General features: G+C 47.3%; 2 protein-coding genes across 2 annotated transcripts; one reads left to right on the top strand and one right to left on the bottom strand.

Moving 5' to 3' along the window:
- Nucleotides 1–296: 296 nt before the first annotated feature.
- On the top strand, nt 297–4,237 carry thap12b (THAP domain containing 12b; the record flags this gene model as incomplete). Its single annotated transcript, XM_080855340.1, has 6 exons — nt 297–385; nt 1,009–1,129; nt 1,261–1,368; nt 1,462–1,498; nt 1,918–2,315; nt 2,625–4,237. The coding sequence occupies 6 exons, from the start codon at nt 297–299 to the stop codon at nt 4,131–4,133; spliced, it is 2,262 nt and encodes a 753-aa protein (XP_080711466.1). The 3' UTR covers nt 4,134–4,237.
- Nucleotides 4,238–7,362: 3,125 nt separating this feature from the next.
- LOC308377966 (diacylglycerol O-acyltransferase 2-like) lies at nt 7,363–15,563 on the bottom strand (the record flags this gene model as incomplete). Its single annotated transcript, XM_080854753.1, has 8 exons — nt 7,363–7,517; nt 9,940–10,142; nt 10,994–11,168; nt 11,681–11,885; nt 12,333–12,403; nt 12,643–12,750; nt 13,319–13,459; nt 15,527–15,563. The coding sequence occupies 8 exons, from the start codon at nt 15,561–15,563 to the stop codon at nt 7,363–7,365; spliced, it is 1,095 nt and encodes a 364-aa protein (XP_080710879.1).
- Between the last annotated feature and the right edge of the window lie 518 nt (nt 15,564–16,081).

Here is a 16,081-nt window from a genome sequence, read left to right as displayed (position 1 = left end):
AGCTGTATAGTGTATAGTCAGTGTGTATAGTGTCGAGAAATGCATTATGGGAAAGAGATAACCAATGCTTGTCTGTTGTTGAGGGGTTAAGCTCTCATTTATTCAAGCACTTTTTCCGTGGGATTAGTAAAATGTTCACCTAGGAATTGGCAAGAGAGTGTTTGAATTAAAAACCTCATAGTTAGCCTGTAAGGTGCTCGACCCAACTCTGCAATTGTCACAAAAGGTGGTTCATAAATAATACCTCCCTAGTTAGGTACAACTAGCTAGGCGGTTAGCTTAATAAGCTATTCACAATGCCGAATTTTTGCGCGGCCCCGAACTGTACAAGAAAGAGCACCCAATCCGACTTGGCATTCTTCAGGTTTCCAAGAGACCCTGAAAGGTAGCTATACATGTGCAACGTTTTCGTTGGTTTGGAAAAATTACTCTGCACAGCTCACAGTAGCCAAGACATGATATCACCATAGCTAGCTAGGATACTACATCTACCTCGTTGTTTTGTGTTATTGAGACTACCTAGGTTTATCTTTTAGCTCGCCACAGTACTCGGTGACTTAGACCTTGGATACGGAGCTGGAGTTACTTACTCGTGGTACTGTTTACAGAATGACAGGGGTACTGATAACTAACGTTACACTGTATCAAAGTGTTAGCTAGCCACTTAGCTGCCTACTGAGCTAGCCTACTGTTCTGCAACCCATTCCCTGACGGGTCCTTGATGACAGCCTGTGACCATGACTTGTTTATGACCACATGCAACATCCGTACTTTGCTCTAGGTGAATTGTGTATTTGTCGCTGTTCACTCTTAATTATACTAATAAATATGTGCAAACCCTGATAGGAAAGTCCTTCTCAAGTCAGTCAGAGGCAGTTGCATGTGAGGTACTACATTTTTGGATGGACTTGAGTCCTCTCACAGGTAATGATTGTTTAGTTAGGCTCCAGCTGATGTGTTCACCCGATCAACTCAAATCCTTGCCCTGTCTACTGTTTTGTGGTCCAGATGCAAACTGTGGGTGGAGAACTGTCGGCGTGCTGACCTGGAGACTAAAACATCCGACCAGTTGAACAAACACTATCGGCTGTGCGCTAAGCACTTTGAACCAGCGATGATATGCAAAACAGTAAGAGTCTAAACGCCGTAGTACTTTACATTCCTCAGTATGTCAACGTGAAAGAAAAGTTCTGGAAAAAACTACACTTAAGTGCCCTAACTTACAGTTTGACTATGTGTGTGTGTGTGTGTGTGTGTCAGAGCCCATACAGGACAGTGCTGAGAGAGACTGCCATCCCAACCATATTCGACCTGACCAGCCACCTGAACAACCCCCACAGCAGACACCGGAAACGCATCAAAGAGCTGGTACTCGATCTCCCAAAACACCCCTTCACTTCTCACCTGTCCCTTAAAATGTGTGCTCTCTGAAACTAATGACCTCTGACCTCTGGTTTACAGACAGAAGACGATATTAGAAGAATCAAAGAAAGGAGATGTGAGTGCCGTGTCTGCCTGTATTAGCGTCTGCCCTCTTCCACCACAGATGCATTTGAATCTTCACACAGTTTCCATTAATACTAGATCTCATGGATCATCCACTCCATTCATTTCATTCTAGATCATGGCTCATCTACTGGCATCATCACTGAGTATCAAAATATGCCCCCTCCCTCCCTCCATCTCTCTCTCTCTCCTCCCTATCTCTCAATCCCCCTCCCTCCCTCCATCTCTCTCTCTCTCTCTCTCACCCCTCTCCTCCCTTCTCTCACTCCACACACCCTGTCTTTCAGTGTCACTTCCTAGTCACCATGCACTCTGCCACCCATTACACCCTGTCTTATTTATATCACATCACATCATTGAGATGGGTAACTGAAGTGTGTGAGCTGAAATGAGTGTGCTCTTGTCTCATAGTGGAGTCCTCCATTGAACAGCTGCACTCCAAAAAGGACAAGGTTGGGGACGAGGCGGAGGCCGGCGAGGACGCGCCCCAGCTGACGGCGGAGCAGAGGGAGCAGAGGGAGTACGTGAAGTCTCTGTTTGAGATCCTGCTCCTGATGGGCCGGCAGAACATCCCCCTGCGGAGCCTCGTGAGCAGCAGCAGCACGGAGGAAGAGGAGGCTGATGGCGGCGGCTTCTTCATCCCCAGTAACTTCCAGGCCCTGCTGGAGGCGCGGGTCAGCGCCGGGGATGAGGTGCTGCGTCGGCGCTTCGAGGGCGCGTCCGTGAACGAGGAGTACTGCTCCGCCGAGGACCAGCTGCAGATGCTGGAGTTCTGCGAGCAGGGCGTGCGTGAGAACCTGCTGCAGGAGGTACATTTACCTTTACTTCCTGTCCTCTACACACACTTCCTGTCCTCTACACACACTTCCTGTCCTCTACACACACTTCCTGTCCTCTACACACACTTCCTGTCCAGTGTACATTTACAATTAGATTTAGTCATTTAGCAGACGCTTTTATCCAAAGCGACTTACAAGGATGTATACACATTTTACACTGATGGCACACTGCACATCAGGAGCAGTGAGGGGTTCAGTGTCTTGCTCAAGGACGCTTCGACAGGGAATCGAACTAGCAACCTTCTGATTACTAAACGACTTCTCTACCACTGTCATCAGGTGCGGGAGAGCTCCTTCTTCTCGCTGGTCACGGCGGACCTGGTGGAGTTCCCCGGGGAGACGCGGCTGCCCGTGTTCCTGCGCTTCGTGGACCAGGCCAGCGCCCTGCGGGAGGAGCTGGTGGAGTTCGTGGCGTTGGAGACGGACGCGGAGGCGATGGCGGCGCAGGTGGAGGCCCTGGTGACGCAGCGTTGGGGCCTCAGCATGGAACACTGCCGAGGACAGGCCCACGCCGGCTCCGGAGCCTTCGCCCGCCAGATCAAAGCCGCGGCCAGCCGGCTCTCGGACAAGTACCCCATGGCCGTGCACACCCCGCAGTCCTCCACCGCCCTCAACGTCCACCTGGCCAACTGCGTCCCGCTCACGGCCGTCAGGGTTGTCGTGGCAATGCTGGCGAGGATCCACGCCTTCCTCCGGTCCACTCCGGCGCTGCAGCGCGAGATGGACCGGGTCGTGGACATCCTCTTCCAGGGGAACCTGGAGAAGGCGGAGGTGCTGAAGCAGGCCTGTCTGAGCTGCTGGGGCAGCATGCACAACCTGTTCGAGGTGGCCATGGACCTCCTGGAGCCGCTGACGCTCTGCATGGACAGCCTGTACGAGAACGAGGAGCGCACGTGGAACGACCGCGTCACCAGCGACGCCTTCTCCATCTCGGAAGCGCTGTCGGACTTTGAGTTCGTGGTGACGCTGGTGATCCTGAAGAACACACTCTCGTTCACCAGAGCGTTCGGCAAGAACCTGCAAGGGGAGACGCTCGACGTGTTCTTCGCCGCCAACAGCCTGACGGCGGTACTGCACTCTCTCAACGAGGTCATGGACAATATCGAGGTGTACCACGAGTTCTGGTTCGAGGAGGCGGCTACCCTGGCAACCACGATGGGCATCTCCGTGTGCGTGCCCCGCCTCTTCCTGCTCAAGCAGCCGCCCGTGGGCGCCATGGAGATCCAGCCGGAGGCGTACTTCAAGGAGTACCTCACCCTTCCCATCATGCAGTTCATCATCCAGGAAGTGAAGGACATCTTCTCGGAGAACCACCTGAAGGCGCTGAAGTGTCTGTCGCTGGTCCCCGCGGTGATGGGCCAGATGAAGTTCAACACGTCGGAGGAGAGCAACGCCCACGTGTACCGCAGCGACCTGCCCAACCCCGACACGCTCCCCGCCGAGCTGCACTGCTGGAGGATCAAGTGGAAGCACCGCGGCAAGGAGGTCCGCCTGCCCGCCACCATCCACGAGACGCTGCAGCTCTCCGACGTCAAGTTCTTCCCCAACGTCAACGCCTTCCTGAAGGTCCTGTCCACGCTGCCGGTGCTGAAGCCCGAGGACGGATCCAGAGAGACGTCGCAGCAACGGCTCCAGGCGTACCTGGGCCACACGCCCGTCCGCAGCCGGTCCACGAGTATGGCCGTGCTCCACGTGAACTTCCACCTGATCAGTGACTTGGACCCCATGGTGGATCAATACGCCAGGCTGCACTTGCAGGACGACGACAGTGAGAATGACACTCTTTGAATGACACTCTAGAGCTCGAGACACTGTGCTCAACACACACAACACAACCAAAGGATTTACACACACAATGGACACTGACAGATTTTGTTTGTGTGTGTGTGATTAAAAAACAGGGGAAAAAATTGTGTTGATTGAAATAATGGTTCAAGTGTGTTTTGGGTTAATAGTGGCTCCTGTGACAAATAAACTATTTGCAAATGTGCCATGATCGTAAACATGTGGTGAACAAGTGTTTTGTTTTGTTGCTATGTGTGATACATGGATATGTAATCAATTCAGAGTCGTGTGTGTGTGTGTGTGTGTGTGTGTGTGTGTGTGTGTGTGTGTGTGTGTGTGTGTGTGTGTGAGATACATGGATATGTAACCTATTCAGAGTCATGTGACCTGCAGAGTGCCACTGGAACACAGCAAGCAGAAGCTGTGTTTGTGTGGCGGCGCCCCCCCTGGTGAGGAGGGGGATGACGGTCATGTGCTCTGAACACCGTCTACCTATTCAGTGTCTGCTCTTCAAACAGGAACTTGTGTGGGGTGTTTTGACTGCCTTTGAAACAGGGATTGGGCTGCAGCATATTGATTGGCTACCTTTGAAACAAGGACCGGACATATTGGCTGGTTAAATGAGATGCTTTCACAGCAGTGTGGCATTTTCACAGGTGAGGAAGCAGAGGTTGGAGTCTGCTCTTAGAGAAGAGAGAGATGGTGGAGGCGGTTCTTTATCCTGTGATAACACTTTTGAGCCCAACATGATCTTTCATCAGAGAGTCCTCTGTAGGGAAAACACCTAGGGATAAAACATGAGCTCAAACTAGTTTTCACCTTGAAAGACTTGGCATGGGTTTAGCTTTTGGAAGATTATTTCAAAATTGATCACCAGATATTAACCCTAAATGAAATGGGTATATAAGACTCATAAGATGTTTGCAAAGGAATCTGAGGGATATATTATTTATAAAAGAAATATTTAATCACTTCAGGAAAATGTAACCATGACAAATAAAAAATGTTTCTATATAACACTGTTACCATCAGATGATATGGCATTGCACTGTCGCACAATCTACAGTTTGCAGAACAATGGCAGAGAAGTGATTTAAGGTTTAAATGTTAGTTATGTAACTATTTTGCGTGCAAAGTGGAACAGACCTATTTCCCATCCATGCAGCGCCAGGCTGGGTCCATGAACACAGTTAGCAGGTGTTGGTTTTTATGAAGGCTGTGTATTACTCAGTGCTAAACAAGTCCAGTGTTAAGTCTACTCAGAATCAGATCTAGCTGCCGTGTGGTGTGTGTGCTCTCCTGAACCTCCAGGCCACGTTCAGGTGAGTCCCAGAACCTCAAGGCCATGTTCAGGTGAGTCCCAGAACCTCAAGGCCATGTTCAGGTGAGTCCCAGAACCTCAAGGCCATGTTCAGGCGAGTCCCAGAACCTCAAGGCCATGTTCAGGCGAGTCCCTGCACATCAGGGCCATGTTCAGGTGAGTCCCAGAACCTCAAGGCCATGTTCAGGTGAGTCCCTGCCCCCCAAGCAGGGCCGTTGCTAGGAATTCTGGGCCCCCTGAAAGAATATTGTTGTGGGCCCCCCGCCCCCCCCCCCCCCCCCAACTTGTCATCGCCAATTTTACCCAACTTTTTTTTCTTAGACTACAGTATAAGTATTATAATTTTTTCTTAATTTTTCTGTTCCTCTATGTTCTTGGCAGTGCCTGACGCAATGCACCCCATTCATTTTTTTTTTTCAATTAACCACTCAACGAAGAGTCACTGCCTGGGTATTATTATGTCCCTGCTTAAGACTCATGTCAATAAGCTACCATAGCCGAATTTTTCTGTCCGAGCCCGGCCCGGTCCGGCAGAATAGTGACCGAGCCCGGACTGAGTCCGACAGCCATTCAAATATGTTTTTTTCGAATCCGAACCAAGCCCGACAGAATCAATTTCTCAACTGTTCATAGTAGCTTCTAATGCCAGATTTACGTAGGCCCTACGTTGTTTATGAATAGCCTGGCTTTATTAAACTAGGGCATCAACAGTTAAATGCTCTTTCACACAAAAAAAGCGCTGTTAAACGCACAATGGTGCACAATAAGGCCAATAAGCATATTTAAATTAAATGATTTACCTTGCAGGAACGTTTAGTAAAATGGTGCGGCTCCTTTAAGATGAGCACGTACAGGGAGGGAGAACGGTGACGCATAGTTTGGATGCAGCGACAAACATTTATGTGCTGTAAAAGTGTTAACCAGTATGTGAGTAACGTGAGTTTAATTAAAGCATAGCGTGTGTAATGTGTAGCTATTTCATTCCGTTTTGTAACTTGTCCTGCTGTCTGTAAGGGGAAGGAGGGTAAAGGAAAGGGAATTAACCCCGCAGTTAAAAACATGTAATCTACTTTGGCCCTGGAGCATTTTACTCCCGTGCAATCCCCAACTACGGTCAGACAGACAGCAGGAAAGGTTAACAAATAGAATGAAATAGCTACACATTACACAAGCTATGCTTTAATAAAACTCACGTTTTATGATACACCAACGGAAGCAAAACAGACAAGTCTCTTACCATTGAAGATATTGGCGCACGCCGACGTTCGTTATGAAACTATCATCCAACCATCGAGAGTTGCATCAATCATATCTCATTAAAACTTCACACTTCTGACATTGGACATATCCAACAGCCTAATTAGAATCTGCATCGTCTATTAAGCAGAAATATTTCCATACAGTAGATTTCCCTTCGTTTAATATCATTTTAAACTCTCAAGATGACAGTTTCTCTTTCACGTGCGCGAGTGTTAATGTGCATATGGACCAAACCATTTTTAAAAAAAGAGGGCTATTGCTCGGAAAAAATAATATTTTTTTAAAAATTTTGCTTGATTTTTTCGCTTTGTTTTAACTCTGATGCATTATTATGAAAATAAGATATGTCTATACATAATAATTTAGTCATGGAAAGGGAAGCTTACATAGTAGGCTACTGGGGTTTTTGTGGGCCCCCCCTGGGCTGTGGGCCCTTAGAATCGTCCTCACCTTTCCCCCCTTTACGACGGCCCTGCCCCCAAGACCATGTTCAGGTGAGTCCCTGCACTTCAAGGCCATGTTCAGGTGAGTCCCAGAACCTCAAGGCCACGTTCAGGTGAGTCCCAGACCATCAGGGTCATGTTCAGGCGAGTCCCTGCACTTCAAGTCCATGTTGAGGTGAGTCCCTGGTCTGGTTGGCGGGGGTAGTCTTCAGTGCATGATCAGTGTGTCTCTCTGTTTCAGGCCGAAGCGGGTCTTCTCCGTGTGGAAGAGGCGCTGCAGGGAGGCCATGTAGAGCGCGTGGTACCGGTCCACTTCCTCAGCGCTGGGCTCGCTAATCTGGGGAACGCTGATGGGCTCTCCAACTGGGTCAGAGGACACATCAGTGACATCATCAGACACACACACTCACAGTGACATCATCAGACACACACTCACAGTAACCACACATTCACATCAGACACACACTCACAGTAACCACACATTCACATCAGACACACACTCACAGTAACCACACATTCACATCAGACACACACTCACAGTAACCACACATTCACATCAGACACACACTCACAGTAACCACACATTCACATCAGACACACACTCACAGTAACCACACATTCACATCAGACACACACTCACAGTAACCACACATTCACATCAGACACACACTCACAGTAACCACACATTCACATCAGACACACACTCACAGTAACCACACATTCACATCAGACACACACTCACAGTAACCACACATTCACATCAGACACACACTCACAGTAACCACACATTCACATCAGACACACACTCACAGTAACCACACATTCACATCAGACACACTCACAAATTGTATTTGTTGTGCAAGTGTTGGTCAGTGTGTCACTTAACTTTTTTGTTTTGATTGTGATTCATGTATGTACAGTGGGGAAAATAAGTATTTGAACCCCTGCCGACTTCGCAAGTTTGGCCACTTGCAAAGAAATGTGTGATCTAGAATTTTAATGGTAGGTGTATTTTAACAGTTAGTAACAGAATATCAACAAAAAAATCCAGAAAACTGCATTTTATAAGATTTATGACTTTATTTGCATTTGATGCAAAAAATAAGTATTTGAACCCCCAAGCAAACAGCAAGAATTCTGGCTCCCAATGGCCAGTTATGTGCCCAAAAAGCACACAGATTAGTCCTCATTAGGTCTAACAAGGTATACCTGATCTCAACTGGTGACCTGTATAAAAGAAACCTGTCCAAAGAATCATACTTCACACCTTCAACCTCACCACCATGGGCAAGACCAAAGAGCTGTCCAAGGACGTCAGAGATAAGATTGTAGACCTGCACAAGGCTGGAATGGGCTACAAAACCACCGGCAAGCAGCTTGGTGAGAAGCAGATAACTATTGGTGCGATTATTCATAAATGGAAGCAACACCAAACAACTGTCACCCGCTCTAGGTCTGGGGCTCCATGCAAGATATCCCCTCGTGCGGAATCAGTGATCATTCAAAAGGTGCAGAATAACCCCAGAACTACACAGGGGGAGCTTGTGAATGATCTCAAGACAGGTGGGACCAGACTTACCAAGAAAACCATTGGCAACACACCACGCTGTAATTTTTTGAAGTACTGCAGCACTCGCAAGGTCCCCCTGCTCAAGGAAGAGCATGTACAGGGCCATCTAAAGTTTACCATTGCACACTTGAATGATTCTAGGGAGGATTGGGAGACAGAATGTGGTCAGATGATACCAAAATCAAGCTCTTTGGCATCAACTCGACTTGCCGTGTTTGACAGGGGGGGGAATGCTGAATATGACCCCAAGAGTACATCATACCCACAATCAAGCATGGAGGTGGAAACATTATACTTTGGGGCTGTTTCTCTGCCAAGGGTACAGGACGACTCCACCGCATCAAGGGGACTATGGATGGGGCCATGTAACGTGGAATATTGGGCTTGAACTTCATTCCCTCATTCCCTCCCATTGAAAGCACAACCTTAAAGATTTGGAGAGGATCTGGAAAGAGGAGTGGACCAAAATCCCTCCTGAGATGTTTGTAAACCTGGTGACCAACTACAAGAAACGTCTGACGTCTGTGCTTGCCAATAAGGGTTATTCCACCAAGTACTAAGTCATTTTTGTCAGTCAGTTTTGGGGGTTCAAATACTTATTTTTTGCATCAAATGCAAATAAAGTCATAAATGTTGTAAAATGCATTTTTCTGGATTTTTTTGTTGATATTCTGTTTCTCACTGTTAATATCCACCTACCATTACAATTATAGATCACACATTTCTTTGCAAGTGGCCAAACTTGTGAAATCTCAAGGGGTTCAAATACTTATTTTCCCCACTGTATGTTTGTGAGTTAAGTGCATAAGCTACTGGAAGACCTTAATTTCCCTCGGGATCAATAAAGTATCCATCTACAGTGGGAAAAATAAGTATTTGAACCCCTGGCGATTTCACAAGTTTGCCCACTTGCAAAAAAATGTGTGATCTATAATTGTAATGGTAGGTGTATATTAACAGTGAGAAACCGAATATCAACAAAAAAATCCAGAAAAATGCATTTTATGCATTTTATAACATTTATGACTTTATTTGCATTTTCAAGTGGCCAAACTTGCGAAATCGGTAGGGGTTCAAATACTTATTTTCCCCACTGTATCTATCTAGCTATCTAACCACGAGGATATTTAGGCAGACTGTAGCGCACTTTAAATCTGGAGCCCATCTGTGCCTCAGTGAATAGCTGACGGGTGGCACAGGCCTGCCGAGTCTCACCCACGGAGGTGATGGGTCGGGGGTAGGGCATGAGGCCCCAGGTGTCTGCGGAGAGCAGGCTGCAGCCCTGGATCACACACGGCGCGAAGCCCACGACCTTCTGGAGCCACGTCTGCAGCCGCCGGCACCACGAGCCGTCCGCAAACCTCACCTGCTGATACGTGTTATTCTCCCCGAAGGAGAAGACCGGGACCAGGGCCGCCCTGCAGGGAATGCAACAATGAAACATCGACACAATCTCTCAAGGCCGCTGCCAAGGCAACAGTGGAACACTAAAGGGGCAACAGTGGAACACTACAGGGGCAACAGTGGAACACTACAGGGGCAACAGTGGAACACTACAGGGGCAACAGTGGAACACTACAGGGGCAACAGTGGAACACTACAGGGGCAACAGTGGAACACTACAGGGGCAACAGTGGAACACTAAAGGGGCAACAGTGGAACACTACAGGGGCAACAGTGGAACACTACAGGGGCAACAGTGGAACACTACAGGGGCAACAGTGGAACACTACAGGGGCAACAGTGGAACACTACAGGGGCAACAGTGGAACACTAAAGGGGCAACAGTGGAACACTACAGGGGCAACAGTGGAACACTACAGGGGCAACAGTGGAACACTACAGGGGCAACAGTGGAACACTACAGGGGCAACAGTGGAACACTGTGGGGGCAACAGTGGAACACTAAAGGGGCAACAGTGGAACACTACAGGGGCAACAGTGGAACACTGTGGGGGCAACAGTGGAACACTACAGGGGCAACAGTGGAACACTACAGGGGCAACAGTGGAACACTAAGGGGGCAACAGTGGAACACTAAAGGGGCAACAGTGGAACACTACAGGGGCAACAGTGGAACACTAAGGGGGCAACAGTGGAACACTAAAGGGGCAACAGTGGAACACTAAAGGGGCAACAGTGGAACACTACAGGGGCAACAGTGGAACACTAAGGGGGCAACAGTGGAACACTACAGGGGCAACAGTGGAACACTAAAGAGGCAACAGTGGAACACTGGGGCATAGCGTGCGTCTGAGATGTTCCGTACCCGTGCTTCAGGGCCTTCCGTACGAAACCTTTCCGGTTCCTCAGGGTGACCTGGTTCACCCCCGGGGTGGTGTTGAGGGACTCCGCAGCACCCCCCACCGCGATGACGATGGCATTCCCTGTGCCGTTCCGAGACAGAATGAAGTCTATGGTGTCATGAGTCACGGGACACACACCTGAGGTGGAGAGAGAACAGAGCAGTCATCTTCATTGAAGAGAGTGGAACATGAAATCAAAGACAACCAGACTAACCCTTGAGTAAACAGTTCTGAGTTCTGAGTTCTGAGTTCTGACACAGACGTATCACCAAAACAACCAGTGAAGGACATACAGTACCAGTCAAAAGTTTGGACACACTTTTGGAGAATTGTTTACTTTACTTTTATTATTTTCTACATTGTTGATTAATACTGAAGACATTTAAACTACGAAAGAACACATATGGACTGATGTTCTAAACAAAAAAAGTGTTATCTACCATGTAGAAAATGATAAAAGTAAAGAAAAAACTTCTCCAAAAATGAGAAGGTGTGTCCAAACTTTTGACTGGTACTGTATTTCCAAATGTGACATTACAATCCTAATAGCTTATGTCATTAAGGTTGTGTTATTTAACTCTAACACACATCGCTGCTCAGGGGTCAAGCGGGAGCAGAGCAGCTGGTAACCGTGACGACGGGATCTTAACCTGTAGACATTAAGTAGTCCCTGGCAACGGGCAGGAGGAAGTTTCCCGACAGCGTGGCCACAAAAGGCGTTATCCCGGGATACTTCTCGGAAAACCCATTGGCCTCAGTGCCAAAGTTGCAGAGCGCTCCAAAACAGAAAATTCCATGTGGATGATAGCCAAAGATATAATTCTTGTCAGGTGGTAGATGATGGGTTTTGATGAGCTGAAAAAGCCATGATGTTGAATATTAACTCACTTGATACCCTCTGGAACTGAGCTAATCAGTAGATTGATGAACATAAAACAAAATTAAATGTGTAAAATGTATTGTAGTGAGTGAATAGACATGCAGGGGTTCAGTCAGTGTGCCAGTGTGTGTGTGTGTGTGTGTGTGTGTGTTGTGTGTGTGTGTGTGTCAGTGTGTGTGTGTGTGTGTGTGTGTGTGTGTGTGTGTGTGTGTGTGTGTGTGTGTGTGTGTGTGTGTGTGTGTGTGTGTGTGAGTGTGTGTGTGACAGTGTGTGTGTGTGTGTGTGTGTGTGTGTGTGTCAGTGTGTGTGTCAGTGTGTCAGTGTGCCAGTGTGTGTGTGTGTGTGTGTGTGTGTGTGTGTGTGAGTGTGTGTGTCAGTGTGTGTGTGTGTGTGTATGTGTCAGTGTGTGTCCCGGTGCTCACTTGGATAGGGAAGTAGCTGCTGAGGTAGCTCCACACCGACCAGCTCCTCACCCACGGCAGCCTCCTGCCAGCTGACATTACAAATGTTTTTAAGATACACTCTTTTTTAGATACACTCTTTTTTAGATACACAGTTTTTTAGATACACTCTTTTTTAGATACACTCTTTTTTAGATACACTCTTTTTAAGATACACTCTGAGACACTAGACCAGTTTTTATACAGCAAGATGATTTAATGGGAAGCCTTCTCCACTTAGACAGTGCTGAGCTATACGCCTGCCTTGTATATGTGTTTTCTATAAGCTTGCCTTGTTTATGTGTTCTCCAGTCATATGCCAGCCACAGACAGTAAAGAGCCGTGATCCACCAACACGATGTGTAGAGCAGGTAGATTAGCAGAATAATACACACAGGACCTACAGAGAGAGAGAGAGAGAGAGAGAGAGAGGGAGAGAGCGAGAGAAGGAGGGAGGGAGAGAGAGCGAGAGAGCGGGAGAAGGAGGGAGGGAGAGAGAGCGAGAGAGCGGGAGAAGGAGGGAGGGAGAGAGAGATGCAGAGATGCTGTTTACTTTATATAATGTGTATATTCTATATTCTCTAGTTCAGTCACATGAATAACCCATTTAGATTGTTGCTTCATTTAAACCACAAAGAAGGAGAATAAAAGACTAAGCAAACATTCACATCACATCACATTCAAGTATGTGGTGTTGTCCGGTCACAGACACAGACACAGACACAGACACAGACACAGACACAGACACAGACACACAGACACACAGACACACAGACACACAGACACACAGACACACAGACACACTTACACACAGACACACTTACACACAGACAAACAGACACACAGATGCACAGACAGACACACAGACACACAGACACACAGATACACAGACAGACAGACAGACAGAGACACACACACACACACACACACACACACACACACACACACACACACACACACACTCTCACCAAGGAAGAGGAAAGACAGGATGTACTGCACCACGGCCAACTTCTGGAGCAGCCTGGTCAGAGATCCACTGGACACCCAGCGGACGGAGGGCAGGTGTCTGACGGCGGCAAGGACGCTGGACCGGACACTGGTCCCCACACCTGCAAGAGAGAGAGAGAGAGAGAGAGAGAGAGAGACAGAGAAAGAAGGAGAGAGAAAGAGGTGAGCAGAGAGAGAGAGAGAGAGAGAAGGTGAGAGAGAAGGAGGGAAAGAGAGAAAGAATGAGAGAGAGAAGGAGAAAGAGAGAGATAGAGAGAGAAGGAGAGAGCGAGAAGAGAGAGGAAGAAGGAGAGAGAGACAGGGAGAGAGAGAAGGAGAGAGAGAGAATGAGAGAGGGAAGGAGAAAGAGAGAGATAGAGAGAGAATGAGAGAGAGAGAGGAAGAAGGAGAGAGAGACAGGGAGAGAGAGAAGGAGAGAGAGGGAGAGAGAAGGAGAGAGAGGTGAGCAGAGACTGCAGACTTCACATGCTCCAGCCTCTACCAACACATCAGACATCACACTGTGTGAATGGAAAACGTCAGGTGAGATGAAAATAAGGGGGGGACAGACAGGAGAGGACAGGGACAGGCAGGAGATGATGGGGACAGACAGGAGAGGACGGGGACAGACAGGAGAGGACGGGGGCAGGCAGGAGAGGACGGGGACAGACAGGAGAGGACGGGGACAGGCAGGAGATGACGGGGACAGACAGGAGAGGACGGGGACAGGCAGGAGATGACGGGGACAGACAGGAGAGGACGGGGACAGACAGGAGAGGATGGGGACAGGAAGGAGAGGACGGGGACAGGCAGGATGTCTGAGCATCAGACTTACGTCCCCATCTCTGAGCACGCATGCTGGCATCCCCAGCAGATATCAGGTAGACTCAGACTGCTGTCTTCACCAAAGCACTGCGTTTGTTCTCTGTGTTTGCCATGGTTTAGCCCAAGAGTTCTGCTTGTACAGTATAAGATGCAGACATCAGAGGTTTGGAATTTCCTCCAGTTACGCTCCAGTGACCTTTAAAATGATCCAATGAAAACTACATCTAGGAATTTTGTAAATCTAAGATACTTAACGGAAATGTGTTCCTGAACAGTTCAAAGTACACTACCCTCCCACCTTGGCATCCATATGCATGTTGGGTGGTTATCCTTTAAGATTCAAACGGTAAGGAAGAAAGGGAAGTAAAAAGGATCATGATTGGCCAAAGGGAAGTAAGAAGGATCATGATTGGCCAAAGGGAAGTAAAAAGGATCATGATTGGCCAAAGGGAAGTAAGAAGGATCATGATTGGCCAAAGGGAGGTAAGAAGGATCATGATTGGCCAAAGGGAGGTAAGAAGGATCATGATTGGCCAAAGGAAGGTAACAGGGATCATGATGGCCACAACCACACATAGTCCAACAAAACATTTAGTTAGTAAAATTAACATAAATACACATATTATATTATTATTATACACCATATATAAATACACATATTATACACCATATATAAAATACACATATTATACACCATATATAAATATACATATTAAACACAATATATAAAATACACATATTATACACCATATATAAATACACATATTAAACACCATATATAAAATACAATGTGCATGCTTCTAGTGCACACTGCTAGTTCACGTGTTACTTCCCTACCTCCAGAACATACAGAATATACATTTCTCTGAACTCTGCTCTGAACTCTGCTTGCTGATGAAACATCACTCACTGGGGCTGCCTGTACTCCACACACACACACACACACACACACACATACATGCCCGGGTAGGCAGAGACACCGACTCTTTCTGATGCAGGACAGACAGATTCCTGACAGCCAGGCGCTATCTCTATAAACTCTTGTGTTATGATGCTATAAACTGTGTTAGTGTTGTTATGGTAATGCTATCTCCATAAACTCTATTGTGTTGTTATGGTAATGCTATCTCCATAAACTCTGTTGTGTTGTTATGGTAATGCTAACTCCATAAACTCTGTTGTGTTATTTTGATGATGCTATCTCCATAAACTCTGTTGTGTTGTTATGGTAATGCTATCTCCATAAACTCTGTTGTGTTGTTATGGTAATGCTAACTCCATAAACTCTGTTGTGTTGTTATGATGATGCTATCTCTATAAACTCTGTTGTGTTGTTATGATAGCGTGATGATCAGAGACTTTACCTCTCCACTCCTGAGCTTTTGTCCAGGCCGAATCCATGGCAGAGTCTCCTGCTTGTGAGGGAGTCCGGGGTCTGAGTTGTACTGGCGGAGGAGGGCAAACCCCGCTGAAGTGTTCCACTGTACAGATGCTGACCTTGACTCTAGCCCAGCTGACACACACTGAGTTTCTGTTTGGAGTATCAAGCTTATCTATGGCAGTGTATCTTCTGACCAAAAACTAACAAACTTCAGAATGCAGTTGATATCACAGAAAAACCCACGCTCTGGTTTAGATGATTTCATTTCAGGACGTAAACAGATAGAATCCATCACAAGACCAGAGGCCTACCAGCTTCACTGAACACACAATACAAACACAAACCTGATTATATTATTGAGGAAGACATTGACTGGTTTTACCAAAATGTACTGCACTTATTGATAACTTATTGATATACTGTTATAAGGCACCGTAAACTAATCAATGCCATTTCTCTTTCTAGTTATCATTGATCTGCCTCTGGCCAACCTTCATGAGTCACTCAGTTTATGTGAGTATAGCGCCTTGGACAGTGG

This window comes from Sprattus sprattus (genome assembly GCF_963457725.1).
Source record: "Sprattus sprattus genome assembly, chromosome: 17".
NCBI classification, from domain to species: Eukaryota; Metazoa; Chordata; class Actinopteri; order Clupeiformes; family Clupeidae; genus Sprattus; species Sprattus sprattus.
The sequence above is the reverse complement of the archived record's forward strand: the minus strand, read 5'-3'. Positions and strand labels throughout refer to the sequence as shown.